Below are 26,332 nucleotides of genomic sequence, written 5' to 3' on the forward strand. Positions count from 1 at the left end.
ATGTTTGCATGTGCATAGGTTGCCGCATGATCCGTGGTAAGCAAGGCCCACTCACGCAGTCCCTGGCCCTCCCTGGGAAGGGGACAGTGATGGCACTCACCTGGTGTGGCCTCCCTGGATGACCCTGGTGACGACTCTGCTGCTGGGACAACTCGGGGGTCCTGTTGGCATGGCACCCTCCATGGCAGCTCCTGCAGCTCCTCCTCTGCGCCCTGGTCAGGGCCCTCCACTCCCGGATCAGTGCCCCCCAGGGTGGCACGGACTGTCCTGCCCCCCATGATGCAGTCCAGGGCATCAAAATAGGGGCAGGTGTCTGCCCCTATTGAGGAGCTGCCCTGAGTGGCCCTGGTGTACGCCTGCCACAGCTCCTTAATCTTCATGTGCACCTGCTCTTGGGTGCACATGTGGCCTTTGGTGGCCATGGTGGCAGCTATGCAGCCGTACACAGTGGCGTTCCCCCGTCTAGTGCAGAGATCATGGACATTGGAGGCCTCCCTGGAAATCTCAATGAGATGATCTCCGCACTAGTCCAGGAGAGTGCCCACCATCTCCGGCCCCTTGCTGGCTCCTGGGAGCTGGGGGACTGGGCGGGGGACAGCTGGCTGGCACTGGCTGCCCAGCTTATACTGGGACCATTGAGTGAGGGTCAGTGACTGCTGGCTCTGTGCTGGCAGGCCTGTAGCTGGCACAAGCACTATGGCCAGAGTCTACCCTTTAAGGGCTCCGGGACTGGGGGAGAGGAGAGGAGTTTTCCTGGTTTGGCCCAGAGTGGCTACCAGGGGAAACTGGGAAGGCTGGAGACCCCCTATTTAGAAATAAGCATCTACACAGCGCTTATTTCGAATTAGCTATTTCGAATTTGGCATTATTCCTCGTAGAATGAAGTTTACCAAATTTGAAATAAGAGCCCCGCTATTTCGATTTTATTTCAAAATAGCGGTTTGCCTGTGTAGACACTAGGAAAGTTAATTCGAAATAACGGCAATTTCAAATTAACTTTGATGTGCAGACATACCCTTACTGTTTAAGGAGAAGTTCTTGAACAAATGGACTCACAGAGGGACGGACAGTCACACAGACACACATTTCACTAAGATCTAGTGAAGCAAAAAGTTCCATTTCCTAATGTGATGGGAAGGTAGGGCAAATCAAAAGTGCTTCTCTGCCGCTAGTAACTGAAATCCAGCATTGGGTATTCCTCCCATGCATGCATGTCTCATATGTAATTTAAGTACAACAGCTTTTAAACACAGTGCTGCCTGGACAGGCAGAGACATTTTGTTATGTAATTCAATTTTTGAAATGCAGCCCAACTTCAAAAAGCACAAGTGGGATATTTTTGGCAATTGTAAACTGACCATAGACAAGAAGAGGAAAATATTTGGAGTCCAAATCCACATCTTTTTTTATAGCTTTGGAAGGATGGAGAATAATCACAGAAAACAGCTTAACCTGGAGAAAAGCAAATTTTAGAGATCTATATCTTGGCTACTTCCTAATGTAGTCATTACCTATGATAAATGGAGGCAGATTTAAACTCACTGCAGTACACCTGACAGGAAATACATAACAAGCTGTTTTAATTGCTAATGCACTTGTATTAACAGGGCAATCCATGACAATTGGGCTATCAATAATTACTGAGACATGGTTCAGAAATGGAGAACAAGGTTTGATGTTGCCAGGCAAATGGAAGTCCTGTAATTTTCTGCTGTATCAAATTGTAAAGTATAATGACTTCTGAAGGTTGAGGTTTATGAGAGCAGTTCATTATGTGTTCCAAACAATGCTTTATTTTGCTATTGTTTCTCCATTGAGTGGGTAGCAAGCACTGCAGCTGAAATTGGGCTCAGGGGAACTAATGTCTACTAGTTGTTTAACCTTGTGACATTTCACTAAAAAGCATCAGGTTCTTTTGAAATACATAATACATGAACTTCTCTAATTGTTTAGCATTGATCAGCACTTGAATAAATTGAGTTGCTATCATATTAAACTAAACAGCAATGCTTTTGTGAAGTTTTTTTTCCTGTAGTAGATCAAATGGTTCAGGGATTTCTGCCTTTTTAAAACAGAAAGTCAATTTAGAAGTCTGCATTGTAACAAAGCCCTCTACAAAGACAGCAAAATGCTGTGAAGCAACATCCTTCATTTTAACTTCTAGATGATGCTGGCAGTATGGATTTGTTCTCAGACTTCTTGTCTTCTGTGTTTTCAAATCCACTTGTCTTTGCATTTTTATATGTCTACATAATTATCCTGAAATCTAGGTATGGTATGTATCTGTAGTAATCTAATTTGCCTGTGTGTCAACAGTCAAGCCAAGGTAATTTCTTTCCTTTAGCACCAGCAATGTAGGGTCATGAAGGCTCCCCTTGGTTAGGACTCCTTTCTCTCTGGGGAGGGAGTATTTCTATCTCTGCTGAACTCCAGTGCTGTATGGATTAACTTGCACAGTTATGACCTGGTTTTGGCCAGAGAAGAGAGTGAGGAACAAGCTTGTCCATGGTGCCCAGTTTCCAAATTCCTTGATATAGCTGACAATAAGGTTGCCAGATGTTTTAACTAAAAATACCAAACACCCCTTCCATTCCCCCGAAAAAAACACCAGGGAAAAAAATCTGTTGAGGGGGAAAAAGAGGGGGGGACACCAAAGTTGTTGAGGAAAAAAAAAGACCCCGAGAATTATTAAGCAAAAACAATAAAATAAAATATGATAAAATAAAACAGCATGGCCCCTTTAAGAAAAGCCTTTGAAGCTTTTTGCTGGTGGCCATCTTGTTTTCCTGATCAAGCCAGAAGACAGCTTCCCTGTGGAGCCAGGTAAGCGATGGGATCCAGGTGGGATTGGGGGCTGGGCGCGGTTGCTGAGCATGTGTACGGTTGCAAGGTGTCCGGTATTTTTGCCTCCTGGAAGGGGAAAGAAATTAAAAAATACCGGACAGTTTAGGTGTCCAGTATTTTCCTGAATTTTGTTACCGGACAGGAGGCAAAAATATCGTACTGTTCGGACAATACCAGACACCTGGCAACCCTAGCTGACAATATAAACAGAGGCCATTTCTATGTCCTCTTTTGAATCCTTTCAGGACATGATGAATTCAGGTTTTCGACATCCCTGCCTCTGTTCTCTCCACTTCCTGAGACCCAGCTGCCTTAGCAAACTGTTAATGTAGTCCCTTGAACCATGGAAGTAATGGGCAAACCATGTGCCTTAACGCTGGCTGGAGACAGGCCCACCAACAAGGGGGGGAGGAGACAGAGAGGAAAGGGGGCAATTGCCCTGGGGTCCAGCATTCCAAAGGAGCCTAGGGCTTCATTACTAAGTGTGGGGTGGGATATCAGCATGTTGTGCTCTGGGCAGCATTGAGGGGCAGATTTCCTCAGACCTGCCCCTTTTGCCCTCAGCCTTGCCCCTTTCAGGAGTGTGGAGCTGGTCCCCCCACCTTGTCCAGGGGCCTGCGGAGGCTGTCTGCTCAATTGACTGGATGCCTGCCCTGCTGTGGACATGATGGAGGAGGTATTAGGAGATCTATTAAAAAACCTGTCTCTTATTCTTGGGAACTAATCTCAAAGACTTGTTTCGCTTAGTGAAGGAGCTCTGTCTCTATATATTCATTATGAATGTTACTGTACATTCAATTTTAAATTCAAAATTTTGAACATGACAAGCTATATGTGTGTTGCCAAAGTTTAAAAGACAGTAACCTCAAGCACTGTATCCATCAGAAATCAGTGGAATGCATCAAATATTTGCCTAGCTTAGGACTTCAGAGGGGTGTTTGATGTTTCATCGCTGATGTCTGTTTGGCATTTTAGTCCCATTCAGCTTCAGTGGCAGGTGGTTATGTATATTGCTACTGCTTTCTGCTTTACTTTTTGCATCTATGCACATCAGATACATACTGTGCTACATTAAAAATACATTATATTTTGAAAAGCTCAAGACAGTTGAAGAGTTTGGTTGATTTTTTTATTAGTTTTTTACTAAATGTGTTTTTTTGTTTGTTTTGTTTTGTTTTGTTTTTTGCATGGGCAGTGTCAGAGAGAAATAAACACATTACATTTCATTTTTGCAGTGCTTTTATATAGCAGATGATATGATGACATACGGGTATGCAAAACTCCAGTTATACTCCTGCTCTTGTGTGCGTGTGACTATTGAGGTCTCTGCCCAAAGCTGCAGATTTGAAGTGTTCAGGTATTTAAATGTATTACTAAACAAAGAGACAGTTTTCCTTCATCACTTGCACTCTTTGGTGCTTGACACCTGCACAAAGGGAATAAAATCTGGCCATTTGCCCTGCCAGATACCACCCCAAAACATTAGCCGGCTCTTAACTGTAGCCCTTGCAGGTGGTGGTGGAGGGAGGACGTGTGTGGTTGGAGAACACGATGTTTGAGGTGCCATAACCAGGGTTGGATGCCTAACTGTAAAATTTTGTGTTTTAAACATAAAATGTCCATAGATAAATTATTTTTATGACAGTGAGTGCTATTTCAATCTTGGATGCAAAACACGTTTTTTCTTTATTATTCCCTGATACCTCAACTGTGGACAATGCAATTTTTTTCGAACTATCCAAAAAGAAAAAGAGCCACCTTTGATCAGAGAAAAAGCCTCAGATATAGTATACCAAAGGTAGTTTTCTGTTAAATGAAAAATGGAAGAGAATTCCCAATACAATATATTCCTCCGCGTCTGCTAATGAAGTCACATATTATACCTACTAATGCATTATGGCTGCCACTATAATATATCCATTCACAGTATGAATAAGACACAATGTAAATGCAATATATTCAGGTCCAAATCTATAAGTGGTTACTGAAATCCGCATTAAAGTCAATGGAGTTATTTGTGTGAATGAGCATTGCTCATGGCAAGTGAGACTTTGCAGGCTTTGACTGTCAGGTTTAGATTCACAAAAGCACCAAAATACATGTGATTTTATCAGGACCACTTGGGTGCTTCGGTGACGCATGGATTTCTGGATGGGGACCTTCAGTACTAAATCTGAAATCTGCATCTCCAATAGAACTTTTATCTCTTTTCAAATTATGAGATAGCAATTACAATATATATTCCCCTCTTCCCTCAGGGCACAATCTGCAACTTGTGTCCTAGCGCCCAGATGCTTTGTCATTTCAGTTTCTAAACACGGTGCCAACTGCATGTTCTAACATTCCCTTGCTTAGTTTCTAGTAGCCATCAGTCAGTAATTCAGCAGAGAGAGCATTTTGATAACACTAGTGTTGCTATTTCCGGCTTGCCAGAATAATGTACTTTAATATTATGTACTCTAGACTCCAGCAAAACTTTTTATTGCTGCTCTGAATGTCTTCAGAGTATATTGTGACACATGATAATAGCAGCAATTTCTGTAATTCACTCATTTTGACTTGTGATGAAAGGTTAAATTGCTTTCAGCTTAGCTGCTTGAAGAGTTTGTTTTCAAGGCTGCTGAAAGACTTCAATTCTGCATATAAATAAATAAACAAATAAATAAATACAATGCATTACTTACCCCACATTTCTTTTTTTTAAAGAAACTAAGGCAAAGCTTTTCATTGCAGCAGTTGTACATAGGTCTTTATTTCTCCCCTGTCCCCCCTCTTGCCACCAAATGAAGACTCTGAAGAAAATTTTAAATTGTTGCTCTTAATGATTGTTGCTATGTTTTGTCAGAGATACAGCAAGAGCTCTTACAACTCTTCCTCCTCTCTCCTTGGCCACCTTATGAGAAGGAATCAGCTGTAAATATTTAGGTTGCTTCACCTGGAGCTTTATTCGTTGTTCACTGAATTGTTCGGACCTCTTGTTATTGACTTCTGTTGGGCTTTGAGTTAAGTCCCTAAAAGAGCTACAGCCAAGAAGCTCTGCTTTGGAGATGGATTTATTTGTCATAGGCCTTTTTCCTTAAGGAAAATAAAATGTCTGGAAAAGGTGCCTACTTGAAAAAATGTACTTCTTGCCACTACAATGAAAACAATGAGAGCTGGTAGAAAATAATAGGAAACTGTATTTTATACAAAAATAGTTGTTTGACAAAATATACTATTTTGCCTGAAATGTTTTCATATAAATTTTTCACAGAGACAATATTTGATCAGCTATAGGAATAAATGATGCTTTGTTTAGATTAACAATATAGACTTTTATTGCCAGTAACTCTCAGTTTATTTAATTCCAACTCTGTTAATTACAACATTCAAGCTGCACAGTTAAAATATGTACATATTTATTTATATACATTTTGGTCTAACAGAACTCCATGCCAAAGGCCATTGCTTCTAATGATAATAAACGTGTCAGCAAATTCAGTTAAGAGTCTTCTAGTAACACTAAGTGCCACATTGTGAAAATGTTGTATTTTATTTTCTTTAACAATATCATCATCAGAGGATTCTTGTATAATTTTCAGAAGTGCAAACATTTCGTTATAGTGAAGGGCTATCCTGATTTTTATGAGGTTTTTAGTTCTATATAGCAAGGTCAGGTCTATAGTACAAAATAAGGCTGGATCTATTATCGTCAGTGTCTGGTCATCCAATTTTCCAAAGTCGAAAGGCCATGTCCTCACTGCAGGAAAGAATTCAGTGTACTGTGAAGCAGCATGTCCCCATTAGGGAGCCTGCCATTGACTTTGAGAGTGATGCACTGTGGGATCTCGTTTTGCATCAAACCATTGTGATATTGATGTCTCTGTTGGTGTGCCTAATGGCAAAGTATTTTAAGGGCATACGCATGTCACTCCACCAGGAAGAGGAAGAGGACGAATCTCGGGATTGTATAGACTCACTGTTCATGCAATCCCTTGCGCTGATGCAAACATAGGCAGCAGTCAATCCTGTGGACACAGTGGAATGCTGATTCTGGTGCATGAGGTAAGCAAAGACTGGTGGGACTGCATTGTGATGCAGCTATGGGACGACAATCAGCAGTGTCTGCAAAACTTCCAAATGCGCAAGGCCACTTTCTTGGAACTTGTGAATGGCTTCCGCCTGCCTTGAAGCACAAGAATACCAGAATTAGACCCACTCTGACCGTGGAGAAGTCTTTGGCAATTCCCCTGGGAAGTTTGCAATGCCAGATAGCTACCAGTCTGTGTGGAATCAGTTTGGAGGGGGAAATCTACACTGACGGCTGTTTCTATACAAGTAGCCAAGACCATCAATAGCATTCTGCTAAGGAGGGTTATGGGAAATGTGGACACCATAGTGGATGGCTTTGCTGCGATGGGATTCTGTAACTGAGGTGGGGCCATAGATGGAACACACATCTCCACTTCTACGGATGGAGATTCCACAACTTTGCTAGATATCCCATTGCAGTGCTTCACCACCCTCCTAGTGAAATAGTTTTTCCTCATATTCAACCTAGACCTCCCCCACTGCATCTTGAGACCCTGCCAAGCAGTACATAAACCACATGTGGTACTGCTATATGGTCCCTGATCACCTTGCCAAGCAGTACATAAACCACATGTGGTACTGCTCTGTGGTGCTGCAGATGCTGGTGGATCACAAGTACCTTTTCTTTTTCTGACCAATTTTAACAAACTTAAGGCAAGAGTGTACCTAAAATCCCCAAACCCTTGGTTAGGGGGAAGCATTGATGTCTTTATTTCTGTAAATCCTATGGATGAAGGGAGATGAGTTGCAAACTGAAAAGGACTTGTAAAGGATGTGCCACTAACAGACTGTTGCACAGTATGCCAATAGTATTCTTATCTCCACAAGGAAAATTATCAGCCTCATTAATATAAAATTCTTTAGTGCAGCTGACAAGCTTGTAATCGTTACATGACATTTGCCAGTAATGTCTCAGAATTGACTGCAAATGTTGATTGATTGGGATGCTCAAAAGAACTTGGCTGAAAATTGTTTTTTGTCAGTTGTTCTCCTTGTCAAAGGGTAGCTCTGAGATGCATTAGATTGTTCAACCTGTAGGAATTTATTATAAAGAATATCTTTAGAGGGCTTACATTTTATGCAAGATTTTAATTCACTGACTAAAAACTATGAAAGAGCAAATATTACAAGTCATCTACTTCCTTAATACCAAAGGGCATTGTTCTTATTAATTCCACTGTAAAAAGAGAAATGAATCTAGAACTGTAAATATTTTTCTCTAAATATATTCATTTAAAGAAATAAGTTCCAGTCGTCTTCTGGGTTCGACATCTTAGATCTCAGTTAAATTGTGTAAATCTGGAATAAAATGCTTGGCTTCTAGGAACTTCATATTCATCCATTTAGGGTATGTATTAAAATACCAACTTAATTCTAAATTATGCACTTAAAAGCATCCAATCTTAGAATCAAAGGGTTGAAAGAGACCACTAAAAGCAAGACCGATACCAAGTAAATGGGATGATTTAGTTGGGATTGGTCTTGCTTTTAGCAGGGGGTTGGACTCACCTCCTGAGGTCTTTCCAACCCTGTGATTCTATGATTCTAAATTCTCCGAAACAGGACTTTGTAAGCTAGGACTTAAAAACTTCTACGGATGGAGATTCCACAACCTTGCTAGATATCCCATTGCAGTGCTTCACCACCCTCCTAGTGAAATAGTTTTTCCTCATATTCAACCTAGACCTCCCCCACTGCATCTTGAGACTATTGCTCCTTGTCCTGTCATCTGTCACAACTGAGAACAGCCTCTCTCCATTTTCTCCCTTTCAGGTGGTTGAAGGCTGCTATCAAATCCCCCCACTTTTCTCTTCCCTAATCATTTTTGTTGCCCTCTGCTTTGTTCAATGCATCCACATCCTTTCTGTAATGGGGGACCCAGAATTGGATGCAATACTCCAGATGTGGCCTCACCAGTGCTAAGAAAAGGGGAATAATTTGATGAGACCTGCTGGCAATGCTCCTCCTAATGCATCTCAATATACCATTAACCTTCTTGGATACAAGGGCACACTGGTGTCAGTCCCCATAATACACGAGGTTCGAAGGGATGCCGGAAAGGATGAGACCACAACTGGGGGTTTCAAAAAGAACAAACTGATTTTATTTTGATGGCGCCAGACAATCATCAGAACAAAAATTAAACAGATTGCCAGACAACACAAAACAATTCCCTGAGGCTTTTCTAAATCACAGTAATTCCCAATAACTGCCCAGGGGTTAGGAACAGTTGAATTAACACTGGTATTATCCATAGGGCTGACTATTTACACAACTTTATACAAGGAAACAGTAAAAAACCTAAACCACAACTATTTATAAACTAACTTAGTAACTTTTTAGCCACTGTCACTTGGCAAGCAATAAGGACAACTAAAAAATCAATTAGGATAGGGATGATGGCGGGGGGGGGGGGGCAGGGTTTATACCAGTTCTGGAGACAGCAGGAACACAAGTACCAGTCACACGCTCATAAACTGTCTCCACTCGGGTCGACCAACTCGGAGTATGCTCAGTAAGACTCAAGAGCGGGGGGTGCAAGGCGTCTGGGTGATCAGGCCAGGCGTTCACTCAATGCGAATCCCCAGTGAGAGAGGGGCTGCCTGTCTGTTTTATTGCCTGTGAACTTATCACCCCATAGGTTGGTTTTTGCTGCAGTGGGTGGAGTAGCAGGCCTGAGCACCAGTCAGCCCACTGGCTGATCTGTTACTGCAATGGGTGGAGCGAGCAGGGGAAGATTATTAATTTACATGCCCTTATATGGAAAACACTCCACCTCACAGACAGAGCCCCCTATACCAGCCTCAGAGGTATTACAGGCTATGGCTCCCTGCGACGGGCAGCCATTTCTGATGTTCTGCCTCGGACAACTGGTAACTTACATCCAGCTTCTCATTCACTGTAACCCCCAGAACCTCCCGGTTTTCTGTAGAACTTCTGCTTAGCCAGTCGGTCCCTAGCCTATAACAATGCTTCTGATTCTTCCGTCCAATGTGCAGGACTCAGCACTTGTCCTATTGAACTTAATGAGATTACTTTTGGCCCAATCCTCCAATTTCTCTAGGTCACTCTGGACCCTATCCCTACCCTCCGGCGTATCTACCTCTCCCCCTTGCTTAGTCATCCATGAACTTGCTGAGGGTGCGATCCATCCCCTCATCCAAGTTATTAATAAAGACGTTGAACAAATATGGCCTCAGAACTGACCCTTGGGGCACTCCGCTTGACACCAACTGCCAGCCAGACATCAATCACCACCAGTTGAGCCTGATGATCTAGCCAGCTTTCTATCCACATTACAGTCCTTTTATCCAATCCATACTTCTTTAATTTGCTGGCAAGAATACTGTGGGAGAATTAATCAGATATCCACATGCTCAGAGCCAGTTACCTTGTCATAGTTATAGGCAATTATGCAATCAAGATGTTCAGTCCACTTTCTAAACAAGCACCATCCTGCTGGAATTGACTTTTGTGACTTTTTCTCCCCCTGTATTATATCACCAGGATCAGAATATCAACATTCTTTGGCAGTAGCCAAAGTGGATACTTTGCATTTTTACTTAAAATTCTGTTGGCCAGCTTCATTCCATGTTGACAAAGTGTCTGTGGCAGAGAATAGGAGGGACCAAAGCTGCACCAGTTCCCAAAGCTCTTGTAATGGCAGGAAAGAGATGAACTAAGGGAGTACCTTCACCTCAAAATAAGCTATGCAATTTGCGCTACACCTTCATGGAATAAGGGTTATAGGGACGCTGGAATAGAGAGCCCATTATTTTAAAATGTATTTTGAAATAACGGGTGTGTTTAAAAATGTGGAATATCTATTTCAGGATACTTCCGGTATCCCTAAATAGCTCTGCTGTCTAGACATAGCATCAGAGACCTAAATTGGAAAGTGACCTGTACCCATGTGCTGCAGAGAAAAGTGAAAAAACCTTCAAGGTTACTGCCAATCTGAACTGAGGGACAATTTTAGGGTATGTCTAGACTACATTTTTTTTTAGAAAAAACTGCCCTTTTCTTGAAAAAAAACTTCACCAACCTGCAATCGTGTTCTTTCGAAATTAAATTGAAAGAATGAAGGGTTTTTTCAACATTGGTAAACCTCAAATTACAAGGAAGAATGCATTTTTTGAAAGAGATTTAAAAAAAAAGGCATGTGTGGATGCAGAACAGGGACATTTTTCGAAAGAAGAGGCAATTGAAAAAAGCGCAGGTGCCCTCATGGCCATTCTGTGAATAGCAATCAGGGCTTTCTTTCGAGAGCACATCCATGCAGTCTAGATGCTCTCTTTTGAAAAAGCAGATCCCTTTTTTCGATCTGTTTTTAAGGTATAGATGCTCTCTTTCGAAAAAGATTGCAGTCTAGACGTACCCTTAGAGTCCTTCATGGATACAAAAACGTGAATCCACAACCACCAGAATCAACATTATCTTTTATGTGCATCCATCTCCAAACCACACACTGAACAGCTTCCTATTGCTCAATGACTCACATAGCCTGTGCCTCATGCTCTCCTGCCTTAGCAGGGGCAGCTCTGGCTCCATGTTGAAGAGTGCTGTGGTGTCCCAAGTGAGGGCAACCAGAGCACACAGAGACAAAATGCTTTGCTGTCTCTCATTGAGGTAGACAAGCAATCAGGGAAACCTGAGAACTGGCTGTCCAGGGTTGGGGTCCCTTTAAGCACAGGCCTTAGATAGCCTCAGGCAGCAGCCACACAAAGTAAATCCTGACCTGATGCCCTGCTGGACTTGGTTCCAGCCAGCCTTAAATGCAATTCAGCGTCCACTCAGTGTGGACGCGCTATTTCGAAATGCATTTTGTGTGTAGAAACGTTATTTCAAAATAATATATTTTGAAATAATGCTATAGTGTAGACATATCCACATCTGATCCACTATCCACAAAAAATGATCCATGGAGATCCACGGATTTGTAGGGCTTTTATAATTCCTTTCTGAATCCGTATATGGTGATCAGTTAGATCCTCTGCAGGTGAGCAAGAACCACACAGCCAAACACCTGAGTGAGAAAGAGAGAGCTCAGTGCCACACCAGAGCCCTGGCCTGTACCACCTAATGTCTCAACCCCAGCAGGGAATCGCTTCCAAAGGATTAAGAGTTAGGCTGCAGCAATAGCACTTATTGGTGACTAAATTCTGAAACATTTCAAATCCCCATTCACCCTTGGTAGTGTGATTACCTCTCCCCCCAATATAGAAGAAGTGACTGTTAGACTAACAATTGCACAAAAGCAGTCAACTTGCCTTTGGAAATTACAGAGTCTAACAGCAACAAAATCTCTTAAGGTACGACATAACTTACACCCCTACTATCTCTGGTCCTGAACATGCGATTGTGTACTGTAAACACCTGAACATGCGATTGTGTACTGTAAGCACCTGCCCAGGGGGTCAGAACAAGTTCCATTGGTCTGGTTTACTTTATAGTTTATAGAAACTAGAGACAGGAAAGCCTTATTAGGTCACCTCTCAGCCAATGCATCCTTGCAGAGTTGAGTAAATCAGTTATTCAGCCACTGGATGTTGATTTTTAACTACAAACCAAATCAAATTCATGCACATTTAAAATAACTAAGTAAAGGTGCGTTTATGAATTAGCTTGTGGGTGATGGGTATGGGGAAGGCTGTGCCAACCCAAACAGCTCTACATGTTCCAGTCCATGTTCCACTCTGAGACCCCTCCAGCTGCTGGTTGACACCAGCTCAGGCAGGCAGCTCCTCTCTGGGAAGCCTGCTGGGGTTAGAGTGGCAAGGATTTGGGGTGGCTGGTGCCACTGAGCGAGTGGAAGGCGGTCTGGGGAGGGAAGATTTGCATGCCACCCACCTGCTCTGTGCTCCAGGGTTGGTAGAGGGGGACTGCCTGTCCCACCTGCCTCTGCTCCAGAGGGTGAGGGGATGCCTTCTGCAGGCTCTGAGGCTGGAGGTGATCAGGCAACCCAGCGCTGAGGCCGGGGAAGAAGAGAGCTTGTGGTCATGGGATGGTCTCTGGACTTTGGAGTGGGAAGGAAGATGGAAGGGGCAGGGCATGAGTCTTAAGGAACGAGCCAGACAGGATGCTAGATTTGCTGAGTTTCTGGTTCACCACCACCCATTAATTTACTTCATCCTGCTGAAACTTGCTTTTCTGATACTTATGTACTTCGTTTTGGAAGCTGAACATTGAGTATCAAAATAGAGGGGTATCCTGTGCATTTTTTTTAAACTTAACCCCGTTCACATGAAAATATGATCTCTTCTTGGCAGTGTATTCACATGTTTTCCAACCCTTTAGTTGCTATAGTCACATACTATTTATTTTAACATATAGAAAAAGAAGAAGCACTGAAAACTTCCTGGTAATAGCGGATGGATATTGTCATTAAAAATCTGACGTTAACTCAGCCCAAAAGTTCTTTTTGATTGTTTTTACATCAAACAAATGCAATGAAAGTATAACTTTTAAATATTTGAATATCATTATTAGCTAGATAAATAGCAGTAGATTGCTTTATCACAATTATGAAATTGGCATACATAACAACAACAGATTTAGTATGTATTATACATTAAACGCTTTCTCCTCTGTCTTTTAAGTTTTATATAGTTTTATTCTGACAGAGAAAATAACAGTCCAAAAATAAAACAATCCTTCTTACTTACAGATATGACCTGGAAATCTCATCTGAAAGACAAAACATTGATATTTAAAGAAAAAAAATGAAAAAATCCAAAGGTAGAACAACCAAAAATAAATAAATATAAATCAACGTGAACTAGCCGTGTCATGTAGGATTCTAGTGGCAGTTAGGTCCAAAAGTACTGCAGTTTTACAATGCTTTTTTTTAAAGGGGGGACACTCAAGTTAATTGGGCAAGGGAGAAGCAAGGGGATAAAAATGCTTTAAAATTATTTTTATGCAAACTCCAGTGGAAGTATTCCATCTATAGAATGGTCACAAACAACACTTGCACACCACATTTTTTTATAATTGCTTCTGCCTGCTAATCAGCTTCTTTTGCTGGGGTGAGTTAGTGTTGATTTTCCTATTGTGATGTTCTTTTGCTTTTGATGTTTTCAAAGGGGAAGAAAATCCTAAAATGAGCTAGATATATTATTTGTATTGTTAATATGCTGTTAAATAATAGAAGAAAGTTGGTAATGTACATGTACACTGTGACTTATAAAATATATTAGCTAACCATTGGGAGCTAGATCCTCAGCTGGGATTGACACAGTTCTGTTGCTTCATTGGATTTATGGCAATTTCCCCCATCTGATCATTTTAAATTAAATACTGCCCCATTGAAGCCAATAAGAGGTTTCCCATTGACTTCAGAATTTCACCTCTAACCTCTTATTTTTCTTATAATACAGCATTGAGCAATATGAGTTTATAGATTAAAAATAAAATAAGAATCAACAGCAATACAGAAAAAAATACCAACATTGTTAGGTAGAAAGGTAACTAGAAAGCTGTGCTCAGACCCTTTGATGGATTCCACCATTTTGTTCTAAACGGTCACTTATTTACTGTTGCCTCTAAATGTATCAGTGGATTGTTTTTTTATTATAGAGTGAATAAAAGAGATGATCACTCTGTTCCCTCCGCTTCATGTATCTTTTGGATTTGACTCCAAACAACCAGGGTTTTAATCTCCACAAGTTCATTATGCAACTTGGTTTCTATCTCCTGCTGCCTCACTCCCTCTTGGATATCCCAGTTACTCTACCTCCCAATTGCACCTCCTGCTGTTCTACCTCCCATGCTGCCCTTGTTATCTTGTATCTCCCACTGTTCTCTTCCTCCCTCTCCGTTCCTTTAATAATCCAGGAGCTTTTGCTTTTCTTATCTTCCTTAACTTCATGATTTTTCTTAATATTATTGTTGCCACTATTACTATTGTCTCCCTGTTTCAATAGGTAACTAACACTGAACTCTTTCTTTATTCCTCTGGAGCTTATTGAGGGTGCATGATAAAAGCACTGGGTATATTACCCCTGGTGAATGGCACTTAGTCACACCTTGTGGGTTGCTATTTTGCGCATAATAATAATAATAATTAATAATCTCTCTCCTTGCCATCTTAATTCCCAATGCAGCTACTGCATTGCACAACTGAACCTGGATTTGTAATTGTGGGCTGTCTTCTGTGATACATTTTCAACTTAGACCTGCAACTGCAGTAGATAGTGCAAGTTTCTTTACTGCATAGCACTTAAATATGATATGTGATAACATCTTTTGTGATCTACTGAATCCACACAAGAGTATGAAGATTTTATTGTTGAGTTTTGGAAGATGTTACTTTGTATGCTCCCTTGACTTTTTTTTTGAGTCAATCATTTTACTGCTAACATGCATAACAGAAGGTCTTAATACAATTTCTACTCTTCAGAGTTTACAATGTCAGTCTTCTTGGATTTCAAGCACCACAAAATAAATAGTAAAATCTCTAAGTGGTGATTTTGACCTCAAATTGATACATCTTGTGTACCCACCAAATCACCAGTTTCACCTATACCACCCCTTATTTCTTGCCTGTGAAAGGGCCTTATTCAGTTCCGCTGCAGGCTGGGGTTCTGAATTACATATCCTATGAGGTGCAGTGATTAGGCAGCCATCCCTATGCTTGTCCCAGGCTAGCAGGGGAACAGGGTTGAGTGCAAGGGATTCAATGGAACCTGGCTCTACAAACTGTACTCACATGTACTGGGGTCTAAGGAATGGTGGGGCTCTTCCAACTACAGAACAGCTTCACTTGTGCACCATCTTTTTGTGAGGTGAGGGAGAATTCCATTCAACTTATGAGAGGAACTTCAGAAAAGCATAACAAAGCTAAGCAACTATGGCAGACAAAATCATTATAGATAAGAGCACAGGAGAGGAGCAACTTAACTACTCATATACACATATGGGTTTTAAATTTAAATATAATGACTCAGAACAACTGAGCTTGGGGACACCCTGGAAGCTCAATAAGAGCCATGAATATGTCTGTAATTGGTTTAGAGATTTTGGATGTCTATGAATCCATTCTTCCTTAGCATGTGACTACAGAAGGCAGAGAGAACCAAGCCTATAGTTATATAGGTACAGTGGGGCTATGCACAGGTACACACTGAGTATATGGGACAGAGAGAAAACCAAGAGCCTGCCTGTATAACCACTTTTACCAATAGAAATAGAGGGTGTTGGGCCAGAGATGCACTCACTCATTGTACTCTGAGGGCAAGTTTACACAGCAGGCTAAAGTTGAATTAAGCTATGCAATTTTAGCTTCGTCAATTGCGTAGCTAAAGTCGAAATAGCTTAACTCGGTTTTTGACACTGTCTACACAAATGTTCTTCCTTCGACTTCCCTTACTCCTTGTGAAATGAGGATGACCATGTGTCAGAGTAAGACGCCCTCCAGCTCAACATTATTTTGAAATAAAGGCATGTAGTGTAGACGTGCATTATGCTATTTCGGAATAATGCCAGTTATTCTGAAATAATGCTGCTGTATAGATGTACCTTCAAGGGGACAGATATGGTCCTTAGTACATAACGCATTTCTTGCTTACTGTTATTCCCCAGTACAAAAAATGTACAGCAACCATTGGTATTATTGCAGAGATCTGTGCACATTTTTTTCTTTATTCCTGCACTGAATCAAATATATTGTTTTCAGGATAACATCCCCTATGTTTCCAAAGCTGCACACAGGGATTTAGATGTCTGACACACTTTGATGTTAATAGGAGCCACCCGGCAAAATCCCCACACTCTGCTTTGAAAATGAAGGGGCTGTGGTATTGAAATGTGCCTTTGACTGTAGTAATGCTCGTCAGATTCTTTCCATCATTTCTCCTCACTGTATATCTTTTCCTATGGACAATATTTTATCATGTGTTTTTAATTAAAGTCATCACTTGCTGTAGCTGAAAACACTGAGAACAGACATAGCAATGCCTAGAAATAAATCAATCAGTACTGCTGAACTGTCTAAAAGGCTGTCCCAATACTGAGACAATATGATTTGGAAAATGATGAATGGTCATTATGTTTGACGTTTAGTAGTCCTTTAAACACAAAGGGGGAAAAGCCTTGTAAAGTAGGAGTGCCTGTGTGCAGTCCTCACTGTAACATCTGAACTGGAAAAATGTTACTGGTATGAAATGTGATGTGCATCTCATTGGACTTTATTTAAAATTTCAAGATCAGAATCAACACAATATAAGAGGATTTACCCCAGTCCGTGTCTGTCTTTGTCATGGAATTCCCAAAGGGTAGTGGAAGCTCAACTCTGTAGAGATTAAAAATAATTGTAAATCCTTGGGAGAAAATAAGAGAAGAAATTGTCAAACGCACTTTACATTAACATCATCATGCACGAGGCTTTTTAAAATGTACATTCAGATCAGACCAGCACTGGGTTGTTTTATGTTGTTTAGAGGAAAAGAAAATAAGACAATTATAAATTGATTTGGGCCATGTCTACACATACAGCTGATTAAGCTACACTGCTGCACCATGTCTGGTGAAGACACATTGCCAGTTCCATAATAAAACCATTTTTGTGAGCAACAAAATCAACTCTCCTACCGACATGGTGCTGTGCATACAAGGGCTTATGATGGTGTAATTTATGGCACTTAGGGCACGGGTTTTTAACACCCTTAGTAATGTAAGTTTTGTTGACAGTCTACAGTGTAGACTTAGCTGTAGTTGGGAAATAACATTTTTTTTGGGGGGGGGGGGGGGAGAAGAGTTGTTGAGATTTTCTAATCCTGTCCTTCTATTTTCTCTTCTTTTGCTTCCAACATGCATTCTCAAAATCTCTTGTTATAGTCACACTCTTGGAAAAGGTGTTTTTTAGAAAACAAAACAAAATAAAAACCCCACAAACACTCTATAGTCTACAGATACCTTTAGGGAGCAAAGAACACCTTGGCATTGCTTTTGAATGATGCTAGACCTAGGTTTCTAGTTTATCCGTAGATCAGTCTTCAGAAAAAAACTTCACCTGCTTTCAGACTACAGTTGCATTCTTTCGAAAGTAAATCAAAAGGTGCTTCTTTTGAAATTGGTAAACCACTTTCTACAAGGAAGAACACTTTTTTCAAAAGAGCTCTTTCAAAAAAAGGTGTGTGTGGATGTGGGGGAGGCAGTTTTATTCGGGGGGGAGGGAAGGCCTGCCAGATCTCCGGATGCCCTTTTTACAAGAGAGCATCCTAGCAGTCTAGACGCTTTCTTTTGAAAAAGCAGACCGCTTTTTCGATCCTCTTTTGTAGTCTGGATGCTCTCATTCAAAAAAAGCTTTTTAAAAAAATATCTTTTGAAAAAGCTTCTTTCGAAAGAAGTTTGTAGACTAGACATACCCTCGCTGAGCCTCACTTTAGTGACTTCACAATGACATCAGCCCCTTCTGGCCAAGAAATAAGGGCCTACCACATTAGATGTCTGCAGGCAATTCAATGTGATGTGTCCAGGAGACTTTAGCTACAGGTAATGATTGGGAAGTCTGTTCCATAAATCCCATTCTCACATGTGCTTTTCTGTATGGCAGGAAACTCTTCTCTTACTCAGATATGAAATTATATACTTGATCAATATTTTGCCACTGGATTTTTTATTTCAAGTGGACTACACAGCTCAGACACAGAATAAACAATGCAGAAGGTTTTCTAGGACACTCTTGAAAAGCATTTTTAATCAGGCCTCTAATTTAACTAAGTCATCTTTTCTCTTAAGCCATCAGAGTTCTTGAAAGGGAACAGTCCCAGCTATTACATTTCATAGTAGATGGTTTATTCCTCTGTCTATTCATACGGTAAATATTGTACCCCTGTATTGATGTTAAGTTTATTGATGTTACATTGCATAGATACATAGTATCAGTTATCTGAGAAGAATCAGTTGAAATCAAATAATGTATATTCTTTTTGACGTTGGGCAAAATATACTGAGATTACTTCTATAAAATTCTCTTTTTTGTCATCCTGTTTCACTCAACTACTCATTCCAGAAACATAAATGAAGAAAGATTCTTTGGAGTGACCTTGCTTACTCAGTGTAAAGAATAGTGTGTGTGTGCATGCACATATTTCTTCTTCGAGTGGCCCCGTGGGTGCTCCACTCTAGGTGTCGGGTCCCGTCCCGGCGCCGCGGCTCGGAGAATTTTCATAGCCGTGTCCCGCCAGCCCGCACATGCGTGCTTCTTCAAAGCGCCATTCACGCCTTTGATCAGCCGCGCGCAGGCTGGCAACCGCCAGTTCCTCTCAACCGCCTCAGGTCGCAGTCGGAGCTCCCTGTGTTGTTAGATATATCTTTCTCATTCGCATTATTAGTTTGTTGTCTCAGTGTAGATAGTTACTTTAGGATTAGTCGTGTTCCTGTTCTACAGTTCTATTGTAAAAAAAAAAGGAAGGAAGGAAGGAAGGAAGGAAGGAAGGAAGGAAGGAAGGAAGGAAGAAAGGAAGGAAGAAAGGAAGAAAGGAAGAAAGAAAGAGTTTTCTCTTCAGATCAACTCATTAGCGCTACGGCCAAGCGCTAAAGGAAATTGAAATTGACAAAGCTTACCGAGGTCGGCATCTAGCCACCCTCTACGCCTAGCAATGCCGGGATCCCCCGGTTTTAAGAAATGTTCATTCTGCCGCGAAGCTATGCCCGCGGCTGATGGCAATGACGCTTGCATAAGGTGCTTGGGTGAGTCACACGTTCCCCAAAAGTGCACCCATTGTTGCAAGCTGACGTCCAGAGCCCGCAGAGAGCGGGAATTAAAGATCCGCATGATGTCGTTTGACAAAGCGCTGCTGCCTGACCCGATACCCTCTCCAGCCTCAGCAAAAACTTCGGATTCAAAGAGGAGAGCGGCTTCTCCCAGACTGGTAACTTCAAAGAGAGCAAAGCCATCCCCGGCTCGCTCCCTCCCTCCGGCAGCCTCAAGGGCTTCAGCAGCCCCCAAATTGACCTCCACGGGGTCCCGCTGCTCTACTGACCCCGCTGATAGGGGATCGAAAACGCAGAGGGCTCGGGCTTCTTCGGCACCGGCAGCAACAGCGCCGGCTTCAGTTTCGCCGGCTGGCGGTGCAGCGTTACCGCTGAAACTGACAAGCCAGCCGGTGCCGGGTTCGCAGGCATCAACGTCAACGGTGCGGGATCCAGCGGCACCGCTCGTGACGGCACCGGCATCGGCGGCACCGGACCCAGCCATGTGCATTCCTGACATGGCGCCACCGGCAAATTTAATGATGTCGGCACCGAGCACTTCATCGGCACTGACAGCGGAGCAGCTGCAGCTGATCTCCCCGGCACCGCTCTGCGTTCACTCTGTACAGAGCTCTCCAGCTGACATGGGAACTGACAGTACCTCATTACATAGAAAAGCTCTATCGAAGACTCCTAGGAGGGACAGATCTGCTTCCCCAATTTTCTCACCAGGACCATCTCCATCGCCACCAAGGCGCCCACGGTATCGAGACTATAGTGCCTCTCCGATCCATGTTACATACAGGCGGCACGATTATAGGGACACAGTATATCTAGAAGCACAGTGATCTCGCTCACGATCTCATTCACCAAGTCGGTCATATAGATATGAGTCTTCTAGACGTTCCCCACGCCGCGTCTATTACATTCAACGCACTAGTGCACGTTCGTCGCGTCGTTCTTCTCCGTCACGCTCTGAGCGCTACTATGGACACTACTATCGCTCGTGTGACGACGGTCCCCACCGTGAACATATATTACCTTCCCATAGGGGATCATCCTGCAACTGCCGATCACCAATCACACAATACTCACCTCGTCCACAACAGCTAAACTCACCTCCTCCATCGACAAGCCAATCTGTCCAACAGGATCAGTCCGAGTTGGAGGAAGGGCAGCTGTCTGACACAGAGGACCCTAAGCCAGAAACCTCTCCAGCGGACTGCACATCGTCCTCACCAGATGAGGCAGTCTGTCCAGGTGAATTGTCTCCACCGGACGATCTAAAACAGTTCCAGGACCTGTTTAAATGGGTGGCAGGCACGCAGGAAATACAGCTGGCAGATGTTCCAGTAAGAACACATCAGCTATTAAAGAACCTCCACACACAGCAGCGTGCAAAAATCGCCTTACCAATTGACGACGCGATCATGGAAGTGGCGGATGAGATATGGCAAACTCCGACATCAGTTACTCCTACGAATAAGAAAGCCGATAAGAAATATTTCGTGCCGGCGAAGGGGTTAGATTTTCTATTCAACCACCCTCAGCCCAATTCGTTAGTGGTTGACGCAGCACAGCGAAGGACCAAAGCACCACAGTACAGAAGTGCGCTCCACGATAAAGACAATAAAAAGTTGGATCTGTTTGGTAGAAAGGTCTACTCTTCAGCCACACTCCTATTACGTATGGCTAACTACTCGGCTCATTTATCAAATCACAACTTTGATAATTATTTGAAGCTAACGGAGTTGTTACATCATCTTCCAGATGCTAAGAAACCACTATTAAAAGCAATAGTTCAGGAAGGATATGCAGCATGTAGTACTGCATTGCAAATTGCAATGGACGTGGCAGACACAGCAGCTCGGGCCACGGCTACGGCTATCGCAATGAGGAGGTCATCATGGCTTTCCTCCGCAGGAGCACCGAAGGAGATGCAAAATAAGGTTGAGGATCTCCCCTTTGATAAGCTTAAGCTTTTCGCGGCAAATACTGATGAGGTTCTCCATTCAGGCAAGGATTCTCGTGCCACCTTACATATGCTGGGGATGTACACGCCCAATTTTAAACGAAGGCGTTATTACCCTTATCAGAGAAGATATGATTTTAACTTTTCCAGACAACAGACACGCATGTTGGAGAATCAGCGCCCTAGGCAGCGTCCTCAGAGGAAACGACCCCAGCAAAACCATTCAACCAACCAGTCTTCAAACAAGCAGCAGATTTGACTTCCCTGTCGAGGTTGCAAGCACGTCTCCCTCGATCAACACGGAAAACGACACTTCTTCTCTTTTCCACCATCGACTGAAATCATATTACCACCAATGGTCCAACATCACCACAGACAGATGGGTACTAGAAGTGGTGCAGTACGGCCTCTCAATTCCTTTCCTCTCCATTCCTCCTCCTCCCACCCCACCCACCCCGTCCCTTTTCAGGGACCCTTCTCACGAGCAACTGCTGAAACAAGAAGTCCTCCGTTTGCTCGCTATCGGGGCAATAGAGAGAGTACCCAAACAATTTTGGGGAAAAAGGCTTTTATTCCCGGTATTTCCTCACACCGAAGAAATCGGGAGGCTGGAGGCCCATTCTAGACCTCCGAAAGTTAAACCGTCACCTTCGGAAGTGTCGATTCAAGATGGTGACCTTAGCAACTATCATTCCGTCGTTGAACAAAGGAGACTGGCTTGCAGTCCTCGACTTACAGGACGCTTATTTCCACGTAGCTATTCACGTGGCTCACAGGCGTTTTCTTCTATTCCAATTGGGGAACGAACATTTCCAGTACACGGTCCTACCATTCGGACTGGCGTGTGCTCCCAGGGTCTTCACCAAAACTATAGCAGTAGTGGCGGCCCATTTACGCAGGGCAGGAGTGACAATATTCCCTTATTTGGACGATTGTCTCATCAGGGGCCCGACGTTTACAGAGACATGTCATATGGTGCAGACAGTATCCAGCCAGTTTGCATCCCTGGGACTTCTCATAAATCTAAAAAAGTCATCATTGGTTCCGTGCCAAAACTTGGTTTTTATAGGTGCACGGCTCGACTCAACGGTGGCACGGGCATACCTACCATCAGAACGTTTTGTGGCGATTCAAGACCTTATTCATACGGTCACGTATGCTCCCACGATTCCTACACGCGTCTGCTTACAGCTAATGGGCCATATGGTGGCTTCCACTGTAGTGGTACAAAACGCAAGGTTACATTTTCGCTGCCTCCAACATTGTTGGCCACGGTATACAGCCCAGCAAAGAACAGTATCCACAGACCGGTAGTGGTACCCCAACATTCAATGGTGGGTCAAGCCCAGCAATCTTCTTGCGGGCATACCATTTCATCGCCCGCAGCCTACAAGGCAGATAACTACGGACGCTTCCCTCACGGGTTGGGGGGCGCACATGGACAACATGACTATCCAAGAGCGCTGGTCAGCGCAAGAAATGATGTTGCATATCAACGTACTCGACTTACGGGCGGTACGACACGCTTGCAAACATTTTCAGTCCCACATACAGCATACAACTACCAGAATCATGACAGACAACATGGCAACCATGTTTTATATCAACAGACAGGGCGGCGCCCGATCGCGTTCCCTGTGCGCGGAGGCTGTTCGGCTATGGAATTGGTGTATTCACAACAACACTATTCTAGTAGCGTCCTACCTTCCAGGTACCGACAATTTAGTAGCGGACTCACTCAGCAGACGTTTTCCCCACGACCACGAGTGGGAACTCTGCACAGAGGTTTTAAACAAGATATTTGTCCGGTGGGGAACTCCGACAATAGACTTGTTTGCCACAAGGAAAACAACAGGAAATGCCCCATCTATTGTTCAAGAGCGGGAGTAGGACATCAGTCACTAGGAGATGCCTTCCTCTTTCACTGGGGAGGGACACTGTTGTATGCTTTTCCCCCAGTCGTTCTAATACCCAAGGTTCTCGAAAAAATCAGCTTTGATGGGGCGCGAGTAATTCTTATAGCCCCAACGTGGGCTCGTCAGCCTTGGTTCTCAATACTCCATCAGATGTCAGTAAAGACTCCGTACTCCCTACCACTACTCCCGAATCTCTTGACCCAGAGCAAAGGATCTCTATGTCACCCAAAACCCGAGACCCTGCACCTCACAGCGTGGATGCTTGTTAGTTTAACAATTTCGAACAACTCTGTTCTCAACAAGTCAAGAAGGTGCTGATGCATAGCAGGAAAGAGTCTACGCGAGCTACTTATATAGGGAAGTGGTCCAGATTCCAGGCATGCTGTGCGGATAATACCCTTGATCCCTGTTCCACACCTTTACTGCGTATATTGGAGTACATCTTGCAACTCCATGATAAAGGATTGGCAATAGCTTCTCTACGGGTGCATTTAGCAGCTATTAATGCCTTTCATCACATGGACGATTCTTCCTCCATATTCGCGCACCCCACTACAAAAAGATTCCTAAAGGGACTTTCAAACCTTAATCCGCCTCGAAGACCCCCTCCACCCTCATGGAATTTGGATCTAGTATTGCAAACTCTATCTCAGCCTCCCTTTGAGCCTCTAGCAACTATCCCGCTATGCATACTTACCACCAAGCTTCTGTTTCTCCTAGCCCTTACCTCAGCTCGTAGGGTTAGTGAGATAGCAGCTTTTATGGCTTCTCCTCCTTATACAGTATTCTCTAAGGACTCAGTTACGTTGAGAGTTCACCCAGCGTTTATCCCGAAGGTGTCATCTGAATTTCATATTAACGAACCAGTGGTTCTACCATGCTTCTTCCCTAAACCTCATGCCTCACCGCAAGAAGCAATATGGCATATGCTGGATGTGAGAAGAGCCTTGGCTTTCTATATTGATAGGACACGAGACTTTAGGAAGATGGACCGTTTAATAGTGTCGTTGGCAGACCATTCTAGAGGCCAACCGCTGACTTCTCAGCGTATCTCGAGACTTATTGTTTCATGCATATCTATGTGCCATTCTTTACGGGGGAAACCCCTACCGTATCCTCCAAAAGCTCACTCCGCTACTACAGCCTTCCTGAAGGGAGTCCCGTTCCGGGACATTTGTAGGGCAGCAACGTGGTCTTCTAATAGCACCTTTATGAAACATTATGCTATAGTTGACCATTTTGCTTCAGATTCTTCGGTGGCTACAGCAGTACTTAGTCATACTTAATCGTAAAAAAAAAAAAATTTCGAGTTCGGAGCGCTCCAGACTCTTTGGTTACTGCTCCCGAGTCACCTAGAGTGGAGCACCCATGGGGCCACTCGAAGAAGAAAAAGAAGTTACCCTGTGAAGTAACGATTGTTCTTCGAGATGTGCCCCGTGGGTGCTCCACGACCCGCCCTTCCTCCCCGCTCCGAATCTCTTTATTATCTCTTTCAGTTGGGCGGATGAGAGGAACTGGCGGTTGCCAGCCTGCGTGCGGCTGATCAAAGGTGCGAACGGCGCTTTGAAGAAGCACGCATGCACGGGCTGGCGGGACACGGCTATGAAAATTCTCCGAGCCACGGCGCCGGGACGGGACCCGACACCTAGGGTGTGTCTAGACTACATGCCTCCTTCGACGGAGGCATGTAGATTAGCCAGATCGGAAGAGGGAAATGAAGCCGCGATTAAAATAATCGCGGCTTCATTTAAATTTAAATGGCTGCCCCGATCTGCCGATCAGCTGTTTGTCGGCAGATCGGGGGAGTCTGGACGCGATGCCCCGACAAAGAAGCCTTTCTTCATCGACACAGGTAAAGCTGGTTTCACGAGGCTTACCTGTGTCGATGAAGAAAGGCTTCTTTGTCGGGGCATCGCTTCCAGACTCCCCCGATCTGCCGACAAACAGCTGATCGGCAGATCGGGGCAGCCATTTAAATTTAAATGAAGCCGCGATTATTTTAATCGCGGCTTCATTTCCCTCTTCCGATCTGGCTAATCTACATGCCTCCGTCGAAGGAGGCATGTAGTCTAGACACACCCCTAGAGTGGAGCACCCACGGGGCACATCTCGAAGAACAATCGTTACTTCACAGGGTGAGTAACTTCTTTATATGTGTTAGACACAGTGATGTCCACATGAATATATTAGCACTCCACATACGGTTCTTATGGCTATGGTTATGCACAGTTACCCAAGTATACAATTACAGTTAGTTAAAAAACAAACAAACAAACAAAAACAAGACTCCAAGGACCCTCAGAAGGTCTTTGTGGGTCTAAGTTGCAGGTCCTATTATCAGTAAAAGACAGGAAACAAAGGGTAGGAATAAATGGTAAATTTTCAGAATGGAGAAGGGTAACTAGTGGTTTTCCCAAGGGTCAGTCCTAGGACCAATCCTATTCAACTTATTCATAAATGATCTGGAGAAAGAGGTAAACAGTGAGGTGGCAAAGTTTGCAGATGATACTAAACTGTTCAAGGTAGTTAAGACCAAAACAGACTATGAAGAACTTCAAAAAGATCTCACAAAACTAAGTGATTGGGCAACAAAATGGCAAATGAAACTTAATGTGGATAAATGTAAAGTAATGCACATTGGAAAAAATAACCCCAACTATACATATAATATGATGGGGGCTAACTTTGCTACAACTAATCAGAAAAGAAATCTTGGAGTCATTGTGGATAGTTCTCTGAAGATGTCCACGCAGTGTGCAGCAGCAGTCAAAAAAGCAAACAGGATGTTAGGAATCATTAAAAAAGGGATAGAGAATAAGACGGAGAATATCTT

The 26,332-nt window shown here is 43.2% G+C and overlaps 2 protein-coding genes across 6 annotated transcripts in view; both read left to right on the top strand.

The window, feature by feature from the left end:
* The window catches only part of PCDH11X (protocadherin 11 X-linked), a 1,122,530-nt gene that overhangs the window by 390,503 nt on the left and 705,695 nt on the right, over positions 1–26,332 (top strand). The gene's annotated exons all lie outside the window — the stretch shown is intronic.
* Positions 20,460–21,970, top strand: LOC149523667 (uncharacterized; the record flags this gene model as incomplete). Its single annotated transcript, XM_089781715.1, has 1 exon — positions 20,460–21,970. A coding segment is annotated over one exon (1,383 nt), but the record flags the coding sequence as incomplete, so codon positions are not given.

Source organism: Pelodiscus sinensis, chromosome 13, assembly GCF_052426305.1.
Source record: "Pelodiscus sinensis isolate ZL-2025 chromosome 13, ASM5242630v1, whole genome shotgun sequence".
In the NCBI taxonomy this organism is placed as follows: domain Eukaryota; kingdom Metazoa; phylum Chordata; order Testudines; family Trionychidae; genus Pelodiscus; species Pelodiscus sinensis.